We start from the raw sequence: 16,444 nt of genomic DNA on the forward strand, positions 1-16,444 counted from the left end.
ACATTTCGACTTTCGACAATTTTTTCCAAATTTTTTTTATTTTTCATTAGAATCTAGAGGCCTCTATCTCCCGCCATGCCAAATCTCAGCGCGCTCGGACCAACTTGAAAAAATTAAAAAAAAGTCGGCCATTTTGTTTTTTTTTAATGCAGTTTGTTTTGTCTCGGGGCCCTCTATCACATTTGATCGAGCACCCCCCACCTATCACGCACCGTTTAAAAGTTGCCATACAAAATTAAAGTGGCCAGTTTTCCCGCAATTGTAGCAGTTTTCCAAAAAAAAAAATTTCATAGGTATTTAGTGGACCCCGAGATTCCGTGACCAAAATTTCAGCGCGCTAGGACAAAATTAAAAAAGTTTAAAAAAAAGTCGGCCATATTGAAAAAAAATGGCGGCGTCAAAAACTGCCAGGGTCCCTCTATGACATTTGGTCTAGCACCCCCCACCTAAGTCTGACCGTTTGGCCGGACCGTCATACATTTTTCTGACCGGAAGCGGACGACCAAAAGTCGGAATTTTCTGGGGGTAAGGACTACACCTAATCTATCGTGAATATTCATGGTATAAACTACGATAAATAAATAAATTCTCGTTCTCGAGAACATTCTCAGAAGTTACCGAGAAATTCTCATGTGGAAAGTTTCGCAACTTTGGAAAGTTCTCGTGCGTGCATTGCTAGTTGAGTGTACTATAATTACTGACGTAAAATATATTTAGTATACTCGTATTTTTGTTAATAAAAGCTCATGTTAGTTATTTTATTAAAAGCTTTTATTTAACTTGTCCTGTTAGTAATATAATAATTGTATATTAGTTTGTTAGTTAGTGTGGGTCAAATCTTGGAAGCTTTTGACCTACTTCCCGATTTCCGATTGAGTTGAAATTTGTACATATGTAGGTAACTCGGATGACAATGCAATATTATGATGACAGGGAGCTGATCTGATGATGGAGACAGGAGGTGGCCATAGGAACTCTGTGATAAAACATCGCAAACTAATTGTGTTTGGGGTGGTTAGAATTGTCTCGATGAGTATTATTTGCCTAAGAAAAGTACAGTCAGCGATAAAAGCTTACGCCAAAAATGATTTTTTTACCAAAAACTTATTATATTATGCTATCACTAGTTAAGTTCCATTCATAATTCATTATGTCATACACCGTGTCCCTATAATAAGAAATATTATACAACTTTATTTGGCACGCATTGTAAAGCGCCCAACACATGCATCCACGGCCCATTATGAAGCGGTTGCAGACGGGTCAAGGTGTAACATTGACTCGTCATGTTGGTAGCGATGCATTGATTGCTCTATTCATCCAATGAATCATCTTCTGAATTAGGAAGTTGTCTATGCCTTTAATGTTTTAATGGAGTTCCTTTTAGCTTTGTATCCTTCGCATTTCCTAGTTATATTTTTTAATAACATACTGGCAAGTAACAGTGTGGGCTGTTTCATATAAAGCTGCATTAGCAACGAATGAACCATTGCAAGCTTAATCGAAATAAATTATTATGCGAATACATATATTATAATGTTTTTTTTGGCTTTGTAACCGTCGGAGAAATAGGTATAATTAGGACTTAATGCCGCGAGGCACTTTCTTTATCAAGCAATAAAATCAAAGACAACATTTGATTTTTTTAAAGATAGGTAAACTGAACATATATTATTGTAAAGCAATTTAAATCTCCTGTTTAGATTAGCAAAATGCTTGAGGGTGACAAACATCGAAAATAGAAATTTCGTTTTCCGATTGTCATTTTTTACGCAATTATCTATGACATTTATTTTTTTACCGCAACTTTCTTTAATCCTAATATGGCTTAGACACGCTTTCTGTAATCAGCCGTATTTAAAAAAGTTAAATAACACATCAAACGTAACTTGATTACGTTGTTGTATAAAAATAGGCCGTAACGCATTGTGATAAGGTTGTCAATGAGATAACAATAGAATGACAAGTGTTACTAACGTGCTGTCTATTAACATTCTTGTTATGAAGATTATATTTGTAATGTAACAAAGTCATATGTGAGTTATATGTGACATTTTGGTTGGACCTTATTATGCGTAAAGTTTATGTCATTTTCGATTTCTGGTAGGGTAATTCGCCAGTAACTGGCCACCCTGAACTAATAATGAATTCTATACACCTATAAACAGAATTCTTATAGTATAAGGTGGCTAGTTATTGAAGGCTGGCCAGTTATTGAAACCTTATACTAAAATGAATTCTGTTTATAGGTGAATAGAATTCATTTTTAGTTTACGGTGGCCAGTTATTGGCCGGTGGCCAATTACTGACTAATTACCCTACTATCTTTAAAAGTAGCATAGCCCTGTTAAACAGTGAACTGCAAAACTTGAAGATTATAATATAAATAATATAATATTATATTATGGGCACAATACTATACACCGTGGTGCGACAAATCTGAGAGATTTTCAAGGCGCGTTTCTTTGTACCACCGCCCACCGTGTAACAAACAAGTAATAAAAGATGAATCGTGAGTAGGTATTATAGTATATAAAAAATATTTAGTTACTACTTATTATTTATGCCAATAGAATTTTGAACCTAAGCACCGATACGACCTAGAATCGATGGTTAATATACATATATCGGTTTACCGCACACCACGGTGTATAATTGTACAGTTCCATACAATTACTATTGTGAAACGGTTCGCAGCGATTTGCGGCAATTCTATCAATTTGAGACGATTTACATCGCATCTTGTACATTTACGTAAACTAATGTCTCGTTATATAACTAGGAAATAAGTAGGCCCAGTACAGTCGCCTAGTCTATCTGAGCCAGCGGTTCTCAAACTTTTTTGGTGACGGAACCCTTTCGGCAAGCGAAATATTTGACGGAACCCCAAATTAAAAATTTTCGTTCATCGCTGTGGACCAGACCAGACCTGATATACCTATGATACTTGGTTCGTGGGGCAGAGGCGCACATATGCTCATTAAGGCGCTTGGGAAAAGGTTGAGGGAGGCAACGGGAGACCCCCGCGCGGGCAGCTTTCTCGCGCAGCGAATTGCCATCGCAATCCAGCGCGGGAACGCTGCCTGCGTGTTGGGCACCCTCCCGAGGGCACCAAATTTTGATAGGTATTTTTAATTTTTAGTTTTAGTTATTTTAATTGTAGTTAGTTTTAGTTTTATATTCCTATTTATGTCTTATAGTAATTTATGTAATTTAATATTTTGTTAATATACTTATAGAAGAGCTGGTTTTTTTCTTATTATTACAAGTATATTTTCGCGGAACCCCAACAGAGGCTTTGCGGAACCCTAAGGTTCCGTGGAACCCACTTTGAGAATGGCTGATCTAAGCTAACGACTCGGCCATGACGTTGTGCGACTGGCGACGGTGGCAGCGGCAACCATAGGAGCGAAAGCTCCGATCGCTGTGTCTCGCTCCAACCTATGATTGCCGCCGCCGCTGTCGCCAAACGCGCAATGTCGTAGCCGAGCAGTCAGGCTTGATAAGGAGGCACAGTAAGTATAGTATTTCCTTTATGGTATAGTCAACTAGAGTCCGTTTAAGCTGTTTTTTTTATATAGGATGCAAACGAGTAGACGAATCGCTTAAGGGTAAGCAATTACATTCACCTATGGACACCTACACTAGAGGGGTTGCAAGTGCGTCGCTGGCATTTAAGATGGGAGTACCAACTTGAGCGACAAAGTGTGGAATTGCCACTGTAACGGTTATAAATTTCAAAGAGATTTAACGTTTATAGTGACGCAGGGCATTTGAGACTCTACAAGCTCTATAAGATTGAACTGGGGTTCACTGTAATGTGCCTGTAAAACTTTTATTGTGAATAAAAATATTGTTGTTGTTGTTGTTGAACTAGGGCTAGGGCCATTTATAAGTCTAATATTATTAGTGTGTTGCCATGGTATGCCATACGATTTGACAGTTTGTGAATTAATACTATTAGTATACCAACCCCCAACCACTCCCAACTTATTCGTAATGACACAGTGTGACAATGTCATTAATGTCAAATTTCTATGAAAATATGACACTCTTTCACTTTGTTTTACTCGTATTTAAATCCGCGCACAGACCACAGTTAACTTAATAAACGGACTCTAAACTCTTGCTAGCTATGCTTAATGAACCCCTTTATCTATTTAGATTAGTTAACGATAAATTGCCATTGGCTGTAAACCATTTAACTTACATAACACAATTTAAAAAGTTAGCATTCGAAGTTCAAACTGACGATGCTGGCAGCCTACAATTATCATTACAGGTTTACCAATTTAATTGTGCGTACAACTTTAATCTTACTACTTTGCAAAAGGGTTTAATTTAGCTTGATCGGTGTTTATGTTTGTATTGTCCGGATGCTCTGCTATTAGCTGTGCTCTATGGAATTATGTAATGGGCGATTATCTGTGGCATTAGCCTGTTTTTTATTACAGTTTTAAAATTTGCTATTAGGGTTCTTCAAGGTATTAAAATTGCGAATTATTTCCTGTTTGTAATGTGCTTTGTTTCCGTGTTTATGTCACTTTTTTCGTTTTAATTTAGTAAATAATGATGAGATGTGTTTATTTAGCCGATTTTTGGTAATACACTGATGACTTGTGTTATTAAAATTGGTTTCTTAAATATAAACATTGTGTTTATTACCTATATTCATCCATACTTTTCTGTGTTCATTGTAAAGTTATCTAAAAATAAACATATTTCGAATGCTTATTTGGTAACAACATAATGTAGACGCACATTGGTTAACACAGATTTTGCCAAATTATTTTTATTTCTATAAAAATAAATGTTCACGCTCTCTTTACACGATTTCTAGCACAATAACAATATTACGCTATCACGCGTAATCTCATTCTTATATTTGTTATTGTTTCCTAAGATGATTGTTTCCAAAATCAACAATACCTTACACGCAACGCCTCGAATGGAAATCCGTTACGGTCTACCATCACATTAGTTTGAGTGCTAACTATTTGGTTAAGCCTCTATAGTTCTAGTTCTACACACTACATTACCTCCAAACAGATTTTCCAAGCAATAAGTTTTTGGCAATAATTTCATTTTTGGTACAAGCTTTTATCGCTGACTGTACTTTTCTTTCCTTAGACAACTAATGCTCATCGAGACAATTCTAAAAACTCCAAACACAATTAGGTTTCTTTGTTTTATCACATAGTTCCTATGGCCACCTCCGGTCTCCATCATCAGATCAGCTCGATGACACCATAATATTGCATTGGCACCCGACTTACGTATGTATGCAAAATTTTGGATTGAATTTAATTTGCAAGATTTGATTTGATGACACAGACAGACAGACAACGGTCAGGTGAAAATAATAAAAGCTTGTAATAAAAATAAGTTTTCGCGTATTTTTTTCTAGGTTTTTTCTAATAAGAATTCAGCTTAAACCTAACAACGCCGCTTAACTTTTCATAACGTGTGTTGTGGCCAAAAATAGTGGGCTCGAACTGTAGTTGTGTATAGAGCAGAAACAATTGTTCTCGAAAAAAAAATTGCAAAAGGACAACTTAAAAGTCGGCCACGATCTTTACCATTATCATGCAATACACAGGTTAAACGCAATGTCAGTTTTTGTTACACCCTGTGTTTTAAAACTTATATGTTCAGCCTGTATATCTTCGAGGTTTGATGTAATAGCAATATGATATACGTCTATAATCTGAGATAGTATGTCATCGTTACATGATCCACAGTTCAGACGATGACACGAAGATTGTCCACACTGAGGCGACTCTTATTTGGTTTCTAAACATTTACCTACACACTAGCGACCCCTCCCGGCTTGGCTTAGCAAATTATACACCTAAACCTTCCTCAAGAATCACTCTGTTGATAGGTGCAAACCGCATGAAAATGCGTTCAGTAGTTTCTGAGTTTACCGCGAACACACAAATACACACAGACGCGGCGGGGGACTTTGTTTTGTAGTGATAATATGTATATTTTATCATAAACCCTCTGTGATACGTTTAAAAACGGAAATTACGGTCAGCATAAAGACGAATTGTTTTTTTAAACATAATAACGTCAGTACCGATTTAATAATGACATTCAAATTTTAAACATCTCCGTTTCTAGTATCGACAGTCGAGATGACGTTTTATCTTATCTTATATACCTTGAAACAACAACACAATTCCTATATATATTTATTTTTAATTATATATATTCCGGCGGTCTCGGAAACGGCTCTAACGATTTCGATGAAATTTGCTGTGGGGGGTTTCGGGGGCGAAAAATCGATCTAGCTAGGTCTTATCTCTGGAAAAATGCGCATTTTTGAGTTTTTATGTTTTCTCTCTCCCAGATATTTCGAATTGATATGTCGAATGCAAACAGAGCAATGCACACATTAGTAATTTAGAAGTTCTAATGTATTGGCACACAATAACTTCCAGGTTCGATCTGACCCCTACCTCTCTGACATACAGAATGCGTATAAAGGATGAGTCACATTAGACCGGGCTGTGTCCGGGCCGGAGCTTCCGGCGCATCGTTTTCCATGGCAAGCATCTAGTGATCACACTGAGAGAAAAGTACAACAAAAACACACCTAGAATTACAAAAATAAACTTAATCCGGGGACAAGGAGAGTTAACTAATAGGAACAAATTGACTTTTGCAATTTCTATTAGTTCTTGCAATTTCTATTATCTGTTTGTTGAAATTATATTTGGGATTACTGAGCTCTTTGTAGAAATAAATGAACTTTACAGAAATAGTGAAACGTCTATAATTATTACTAAAACTTCATTTTTTCCCCCAGTACAGAACTGTTTTTTAATTCCTGGTGATGATTTTTCTCTCAGTGCATCTGTCATGTCATAGAAAAGTAAGCCCCGGAAGCTCCGGCCCGGACACAGCCCGGTCTAACGTGAGTCATCCTTTGTTCAGATACAAATTGCAGTTGTGAGGTAAGAGCCATTTGGTGACGTAAAGCAAATATTTGTGGGGTCGTCTTGAATCACGATGTGGTTTTCGATAAAACGAGAAATAGAATGCGGATTTTAGAAAAAAAACCGGGCAAGTGCGAGTCGGACTCGCGCACGAAGGGTTCCGTACCAAAATGAAAAAAAAAAACGGAAAAAAAAATGCAAAAAAAAACGGTCACCCATTCAAGTACTGACCACGCCCGACGTTGCTTAACTTTGGTCAAAAATCACGTTTGTTGTATGAGAGCCCCATTTAAATCTTTATTTTATTCTGTTTTTAGTATTTGTTGTTATAGCGGCAACAGAAATACATCATCTGTGAAAATTTCAACTGTGATAGCTAGCACGGTTCGTGAGATACAGCCTGGTGACAGACAGACAGACGGACGGACGGACGGACGGACGGACGGACGGACGGACAGCGAAGTCCCGTTTTACCTTTTGGGTACGGAACCCTAACAATATACCTACGTTACATACGTGTAGCATTTTACCTAGGTTTTTTCGAGGAACTACATTATGGGGTTCTTAAAAAAGGAGTGTACAGGTTTTTACGCTACGCGCATGTAACACCTCTGGAGTTGCAGGTGTCCATAGGCTACAGTGACCGATTACCATCAGGTATGTTTGTTTGCCAATGAAATGGTTAAAAAAAGATAATTAAACATGTAATCATACATGTATGATGGATGTATTCCACCTTCAATATAATAGGTAGGTACATATAGGTAATTGCAAACTCCATTTATTTTTTACTAATTTCATAGCTAATGTGTATTGTTTTGTATTACGACAGTTAATCATAGAGATTCGTAGTCTACAAATCTTGTAATAAGTAGTACTATAGACAATACAATTGCTTTTTAATAGATATGGAATGGCAGTCAATTCGTGTATAACTTGCGACAGATTTTAGTGCAAAAAATAATATTTATTATTTAGCAGTGTCGCAGTGTAGAGTTGAATACCAACTATTTAAGAGCGTTTCTTTTATTTTTTGGCATTTTGATATATTGTGATCTTTTTTGCCACTTTTGTGTTATTTCTGGCTAGTCAGGATAGCGAGCCCTTTTCATCCTTTTAGGAGAAAAAAAGTGTCCTAAAATTTCCATACATTTTTCAAACTTTCCTTTTTGTTACCGCCATACAAAGTATGTGGAGAAACGGTAACACAATAGGAAAAAACTGTGGGACAATTTTTATCCCATTAGGATCGAAAGAGCTCGTGATTCTGAGTAGAAAGAACATAAAAGTGGCAAAAAAGGTCACAATATATAAAAATGGCAAAAAATAAAAGAAACGCTCTTAAGTTAGATATAGAAAATTTAACACAGGTTTAATAAGTTTTTCACCACACCGGCTCGGAAAGGCTTACTTTGCACTTCAAAAACTGATAGCAAAGTTGCATTTTATTCACATGTGAGGCAAAGTAATCAAATGCAAATGTTGAGTTGTTTTCTTATATTTGCTGGTAGAATTGACCTTTAAATGATGATTTTGGATGATAAGTATTTAATAACATTCATTTCGTTTTGATTGGGTTTGATTTTGTTTGATATTTTACATTTAATATTTGCTTCGGGCTGGTGTGGTGAAAAATTTTGTGGTTCACTCGGGGGCAAATTTTGTTTAACCCTCGTGCTTTGAAACACTCGCAACGCTCAAGATTCAATTTTTCGAACCACTCGCTACGCTCGTGGTTCAGTTATGGAATCTTTCGCTTGCTCGTGTATCAATAGTAGCACGAGCGGTTAAACAACAACTTTGCCCCCTTGTAAAACAAATAACTATTATAGTAGGTACCCTGATCCTGTAGTGTGTACGACAGGGTCGTAAAATTCTCGATTTGCATATAAAAACTAACCACCAATGTTTAAAGCTTAAATAAGTAGTTAAAAACCAATGAACATATAATCATAAGCCTAAAACAGACACTTTTCTCACGAGAACAATTATGCAACTCGTACTTAGAACCATTGATTAGAAACAATAGGAAACAATGACATTTGTATAGGTTCAAATTCTTTGGTACTTAATGAAGTTAATGTCGTTTGATCGGTTTTTCTTAGAGGACCAAATTGTAGAAGGTTGTGGTATTGTTGCAATGAGTTCGAGTGTTATGGTGTCAACACTTAATCTTAAACCTAAAGTTTTTATAGATAGGTTTTATACATTTCACGTTTACATTATGTAACCTTTATTTTTCTACGAGTATAAGTATTTATGATTTAGGTAGTGTACTATGTATAGATGGTCAAGCAAATCAGCAGTAGAAAAAGGCGCGAAATTCAAATTTTCTATGAGACGATATCCCTACCGCGCATACATTTTTCAAATTTGCCGCCTTTTTCTACTGACAAGATCTGCTTGACCATCTAAGATACTTCATTATTTTAAGAGAAAAACAAATTCCATACAAATTTTTAAATTTTTTAAACGATTGTCTATATAATGAGGTTAATTTAATAGTTACGTATATTTGTATGTCATATTTGACGTAAATTAATATTTATTCCCCTATTATTGGATGTTATTTAAGTTTATTGTAATTTCACATTTATTCAAATGTTTGGCGTAATTTAATTTAATTTTATATAATAATAGTTTTATTTAGTTTTTTTATTGGGTATGTTGACATTGTTTGTATGATAATTTGTATGGTATTTTATCTTGTAATGTCTTGTGAGCGTTTTGGGTTCACCTGTAATCTCGCAAGAGATTTTCACAAATAAAATATACTTTTTCAGGGGCAGAATGATAGAAAGAAATGACTGAGAAAACTTACCTTTCTTGAGGATTCCATTGCTATTTTGTCCTAAAAGTACCTGAAAACACACAATTTTAATTAATTAGGTTACTATGGTTACTAACATTAAGAAACTCTGACCCGAATAAGGAAGGAAATGAAACTCACAGCCTGATTCAAACTTTAAGATACGTGAAACATTACGACTAGATACGATATGGATTAGATATGTCAGTGTCAAAAAGGACGTTTTTGTTTCAATAAATGTCACTTTTGAGACTAACGGCTCGATTCGGAAAATGAATTAGATTTCTACTAGACTTCAACAAGTTACGATATGGATAATTTAAAGATATTTGTAAGATAGATATGTCAAATTTGACGTTTCCGCGATTCTGGAGGTCCTCTTGAACGATTTCGACAAGTTATGACTTAGATATCCAAGTCACATCTAGTCGATATCTAATGTAGATCTAGTTGATCTCTATATCGTCTTTAGATCTTGTGATTATCTCGAAATCCGAATAGGCTGGTGACATATCTAATCCGTATCGTGTCTAGTCGCAATATTTGATGTATCTTAAAGTTCGAATTGGGCCGTTAGTAAAATAATAGTAGTTTACTGACTGTTACATAATGAAAGCCATTTAAATACGACTTTCACATGAAGAAATTTTGAATTTTAGTTTTACAAAAAATGTGAGTTCTCTAAAAAGACTCAGGTCTCTAAAAGACTAGTGTCTCTAACACGTTGAAAAGGGCTCCATTTTCAACTTTAATTACATGAGTGAAAAGCAGTCAGTCTTACTGCAGATATTTTAAATCACATACAATTCGTACCTAATATTTCTCTGATATTCTAGAATGATACCTATTTAGGTAAGGAAAATGAGTTATCAGATTAGCTAACTGAAATGCAAAAATATATATAAACAACCGATATACCGAAATTGAATACCGGTTAATTTGTATGAAACAAATACCGGTATACGGTCCCTGTTTTAAATGAATATGTATACTCTTAACCAACACTAGACTTTGTATCTTTACGTATTTAAATAAAAGTAAACTAAATCTACCCTCAAAAGGGTCCTTAAGCCAGTTGAGGGTAGATGAAAACATTACATGATCAAATAATGTAGGTTAAAGTCAGGCCGTTCAGTGACAGATCCAGGCGGTTTTGTATTTGGTTGGTTAACCAATAAATGTTAGAACTACCCAAAAATTACAAATTGTTTGTTTACTTTAATTTAAATACCTAAAGATACAGACTATATAATAGGCAATGATGAATTAGTCAAGGACCGGGAATAATGCTACGCGGAACTAACGGGTTTGGGGCACTGATCTAGCTACTCAAGGAGATATGCTGGTAGTGAATCGCATAGCAAACTACGTTACTGCCTCTTGTAGTTTTTTTTTGTGGCAATAATATATTTGAAGTTTGAAGTTTGTATTCTAGCTTTATAGATGTCCTAACATCCTAATTGTTACTCACATTTAATTCAACATTACTCTATTCGTGACTCGGCGGTTAAAAACCACAATTTGCGGTCTTAAGTAAGCCTGCGAAAATGTGTTAACTTCTTCATTTAATCTTTAATGACACGAAACTCTGACATTGAATGCAGGTACCATTTTAGATTATACATATTTCCTAGTCGAAATTTACATTATAGCATGAATTTTACATAAAAAACGTGTATATACTCGATCTTTCTTTGCATCACAATTTGTAGCAACGAAAAGTAGTACCTGACAAAGATATTATATTATGTTACTAATGGCGGACTTATATCTTCATAATATTTATTTAATATAATTATAGATTTTAATACTTTCTATGAATTAAAGATTAAAAAACTAAACTAAAATTAAAATAAACCTACGTAAAAATTAAACTAATACTTATGTTACTTGAATGTTGTTAAAACATGTTATTTCAGAATATCGTTTTAAAATGAATGGTATGGCAGCGGCTACTCTTAAATATGATATTTCATACGAGTAATTTATATAGCAGTGTATGTACAAATAACACAAATCAAAAACGGTTTAATAAAATGATTTAATTTATCTATATTTTCTAACTAACAATGCTAGTTTTAGTGCTAACATTTACACGAAGCACGTCATAAAATCAGTTGGAACAAGCAAATGCCAGTGAAATAAAGTTTTCATAGCAAACATTTGTGACGTTTTCAATCAAAAGGTACCACATTGTCGGTTGATAAGGTCGATTTCAAATTGAAGCTATATGAAAATAGCGCCTTATTGAAAACCGGCAGTTTTAAGTACCCTTTTGGTCGAGAAGGCACATTTTTATATCACTGTGCTTTAAAATTCACTTATGCAACTTTCCTTACTTTATCGTTTTTAGGGTTCCGTACCTCAAAAGGAAAAAACGGAACCCTTATAGGATCACTCGTGCGTGTGTCTGTCTGTCTTTACGATCTCCAAAACTACTGGGTCTAAAATTTTGAAAAAAAAAATACATAAAATAGTTCTTTACCTATAGATTACAGGAAAACCTATAAGAAATGTGCAGTCAAGCGTGAGTCCGACTTAATTACTTCGTTTTTGATCCGACCCCTAAGGGTTTTTTTAAAGAATTTCATTCACGTTCCACATAAAAAATTGTTAAAAATTCCGTAATGTACGGAACCCTTGGAACGCGAGTCCGGCTCGCACTTGACCGCTTTTTATTCCTCAAAGATGGCGCTGTACTACAAACCATCTTAATTGTCAACCTAACTTTACTTCTCATTTGCGAAGAGCAATAAATCTAAGAGTGTCGTGCCTATAATATGCCAATATCGTGCGAACTTAAGGTCATTGCCCTGTTCCGCAGATACCCAGGGAAGTACTAACTAAAACAAATTTAGAATTAACCAACTTGTTACGGTTTTGATCTTTTAAAACGACCTTGAAAAATGCTCATATTGCTCATGCTGATTGATGAAAATAAATAAAATAAAAAATAATTTAGCCTATATAAGTCAAACTGCTGGGCACAGGCCTCCTCTCAAGCATGAGAGGGTTTGGGCTATAGTCCCCACGCTGGCCCAATGCGAGTTGGGGATTTACATCTTTGAATTTCTTCGCGGATGTATGCAGGTTTCCTTGTAATGTTTTCCTTCACCGAAAAGCTAGTGGTAAATATGTAATGATATTCCGTACGTAAGTTTCGAAAAACTCATTGGTATGAGCCAGGATTTGAACCCGCGACCTCCGGATTAGATTGGTGAAATGAGGTGAAAATTGTGCGTGAGATGCGTGCCAATCATCAAGACGAACGTCAAGGTCGTATCAAAACCATAACAAGTTGTTAAATCAGAATTGAGTTTTTAGTTTGTCTTGGGGTGCAAACTAAAATAAAACTGGCACAGACAGATAGTTAACATGGTCAAACTGCAAGGCGCTATTGCAAATATCATGACATTAAGAAATAAAAACAAATATAAATACATATATTTATTTATAATATACTAATACAAAAAAAAACAATGAATTGCAATGAATTGTAATCACCAAAATTGATATAATTATTGAAAAAAATACGTGTGTTTTAATTTTAATCTAAATAATTATATTTAGGTTTTAGGTACACGTTATAACAATCAGGTACCTACAGAATAAGCCCAATTTTGAAATAAAAATCATTTAATACGCTAGAGTAGTTTTTTCAAATAGATGAAAATAACTATTACTTTGTAACTTTTATTTTTATATTCCTTTACTTCTTTATAAAGTCATTTTTTTAGCCTAAAAGTTAAACTGCTACACTTATATTGTTAATTTTTGTTCGATTTTTTTTTCGCGCCGGCGCGCGGCTGTCGTGAATTTATTGTGACCAATGCCACTGCTACTGATGATAAGTACTGTTTAGTGCTTGAAAATGGAGATCTAAGCTCTCCGAAACATGTCCCCCGAATGACTAAAAATACCAGGACTACTAAAAATACTAGGTAAAACGTAGTATTAGTTTAAAATTATACGACTACCTATTATGGTAACATTCCATTTCTGACCGCAGCTGCACTACTAGTACTGAACGCGTCGCTGTTATTGTCAATTTCCATAGTAAAATGAACAGTAATGCAGCTGTCGTTGGAAATGGACTGTCACCTTTAGGTACCTATAGTTTATAAGTAAATTATTTAAGCAAAAATTTTACGCGTCAGAAACCTAAACAAAAGCTCGATTTACAATGGCAAGGTCGAGGACACAGGCTACAGACAAAAGGTAATCCATCTATCGCCCACTGTACCTTTAGTTTACAATCTATCTTCAAAAACGCACTTTATATCGTTAACTTAAAGTCTAATATTGATTGCAAGATTGAAGCCCTTTCAATGAGTTTGTGGAGTAGGTCGCTAGTAGGTGTATGTATGGTTGTAAATGTTGTATGTATGTATGGAGTTTCTATGCACTTATTACTTTCTTTGTTTAGTTAGAATGAAAAGGATGATGCTAAGGTTTTCAGCGAATGGCGGCTTCAAGGTTGGAAGTCACATTCCTTAACAGTCAATGAATACAAGTATGAAAGTAAGATGGATAGATAGTCAATATGCAACGACTTCACGACAGAGTGTGCAAGTGCAAGTGCAGCCATATGATGAAAGAAAGAAAGAAAAGTAATTTTCCATAAAACACACATACACAGGACAAGATGAAAGAAAAAAGAAAAAGATATCAATAACAATTCAAAAACAACAGGAAAAATTATAGATGCAAACAGAAAATTGCACATTGAGTCCAGCAATGTGTGCAGTAAGGTAGACTTCGACTCGACTTAATGTCTTTAGTTTAGGGATGTCATATTCTTTACAGCTCAAAGCCTTCTTGTATTGACAGCAAGGTTTTGTAAATTTCTAATGTGAGTCATGTTATCAGGCTATTGCTTAGTATATTATTGAAAAATTTAGGGATTACGCTCAATATGAAAATTTAAGGACAATAGAAAAATATATAGTTACACGATTTTCTTTTATTTTAGACTCGATAATTAGGTACTTACTACATAAATTCTTAGTATTAAATTTGATCAGTATCATAATCCAATATTACAATGGAATAATATTAACATCAATGAATTGTTCCGATAATTAGCTTAAGATAATATTTATGTATTAAACCATTCATAAGTGTTTGTTGGCTAGTGCTAGGCCTACTATGAATAAAGTATATATTAGAAAAAAAGAATCAAAGGAACATTGAAATTGAATCACCAAATACTTGTAAGTTTACATGAGAAGACTCCAAGTAAAAACAATGGCAATCTATTTTAAGCAAAAAATCATTTCCATCTTGGGCAATACTTGAATCCCTCACTACGCCCAGGATTCAACGCACGTCCACGCCTTAAATATATGATTTTGCTTTCTTGTGCCACAATCAAAAAATTAAATTAGCGATTTTTTTTCGTCGAAATGGTTTGGTTTGATGTAAATAAATGTACCTATTTTGTTTCTTTCTCTCAAAATGGCAGACCGACATTAAGTAGGTATAATCAATTGTATGTCCTTCTTGCGTGTAGATATACAGGGTGTAACTGACCATCGGGATTTAAATCCAGGGCTCGATTCTACTCGCTAAACTGAGCTACGTTTATTATGGCACTAACCCCGAAATCCCGAAAAAATTTTTTACGTTTTCATACATTTTGTCTGATCAGATGTCGACGTTTTCTATGGAAAAGCCAAACATTTTTCCCGGATTTTAGGGTTGGTCACACACATACTGTATGTAGATGTTACAATTACGAACATAATTAATGTGCACTTTAAGATTCCCACGAAAAAGATTAGATGCTTTATGTTTATGTATGTACATATTAACATAATATTCCCCAGTGAACAAGATTGAGCTTATCAAAGGATTCATCTGGTTCTATTCAATGTTCTGGTCTAGTTTCGCATGGCTTTGCTTGAATTAGGTTGGTGAATTGAAAGGACTTTGCAGTTGACTAGGAAAATAGAAGGTCCTTTATTATTGTACCAGGAATATAAATAAGACGTTTATGTTTATGAAGGTCCTTGTTTTATAATAAAGATGTTTCCGGTTCGGTTCATTTTGATTGCAATTTAAATTAAATGATATTTTAATTTACAATTTTATAATGTTCTTTATTGATAGAAACAAAGAAATAAATTAACAAACATAATAAAACTTACAAAAACTATAGGTAAAAAATTGGTCCCAGATCGCCGTCAACGGGCAAGGTGCCCAGATTTTATAATTTTTATAATTATATTTAAAGTGACATGATTTAATTTTAATGTAATTTAGTTGTAAGTTTTATTCGTTAGATGGATTACTTATTGTCCGGAATAAATGGTTTTTTTATTTTATTTTATTAGATGAAGATATAAAAAAAAACTTTCAGTAGCTTTTCGTATACCGCGCGTCAGATCACCACACAGTAACAAGATTGACAACAGCGATTATTTAGTATGAGTTTACCTAAATATTATTATTTTGAACTAGTAAATGTTGAGAATACGAGAAATATCTCATAAACAGCATTTTTCACCAGGATGTTAAGGATGTTAAAGAGTAATTTAATAAATGGTTTACGTTATTCGGACTCCCGGAGATGTGTTCACATGTCATACTGAATATTCGGAATTCGGCCGAGAGGGGGGGCCGAATATTCGGTATTCAGCCAAATTCACTATTCGGGGCATCTCTAATTGGAAGTAACTATCCTTTAATA

General features: G+C 34.6%; 1 protein-coding gene across 1 annotated transcript in view; it reads right to left on the bottom strand.

Annotated features, from left to right (window-relative positions):
- The window catches only part of LOC134675907 (cuticle protein 7-like), a 78,034-nt gene that overhangs the window by 29,163 nt on the left and 32,427 nt on the right, over positions 1-16,444 (bottom strand). Inside the window, exon 2 of the mRNA XM_063534247.1 lies at positions 9,766-9,784. Within this exon, the coding sequence (XP_063390317.1) occupies positions 9,766-9,783 (18 nt within the window). The 5' untranslated portion in view covers position 9,784. The remainder of the gene's footprint in view (positions 1-9,765; positions 9,785-16,444) is intronic.

Source organism: Cydia fagiglandana, chromosome 23 (assembly GCF_963556715.1).
Source record: "Cydia fagiglandana chromosome 23, ilCydFagi1.1, whole genome shotgun sequence".
Classification (NCBI taxonomy): Eukaryota; Metazoa; Arthropoda; class Insecta; order Lepidoptera; family Tortricidae; genus Cydia; species Cydia fagiglandana.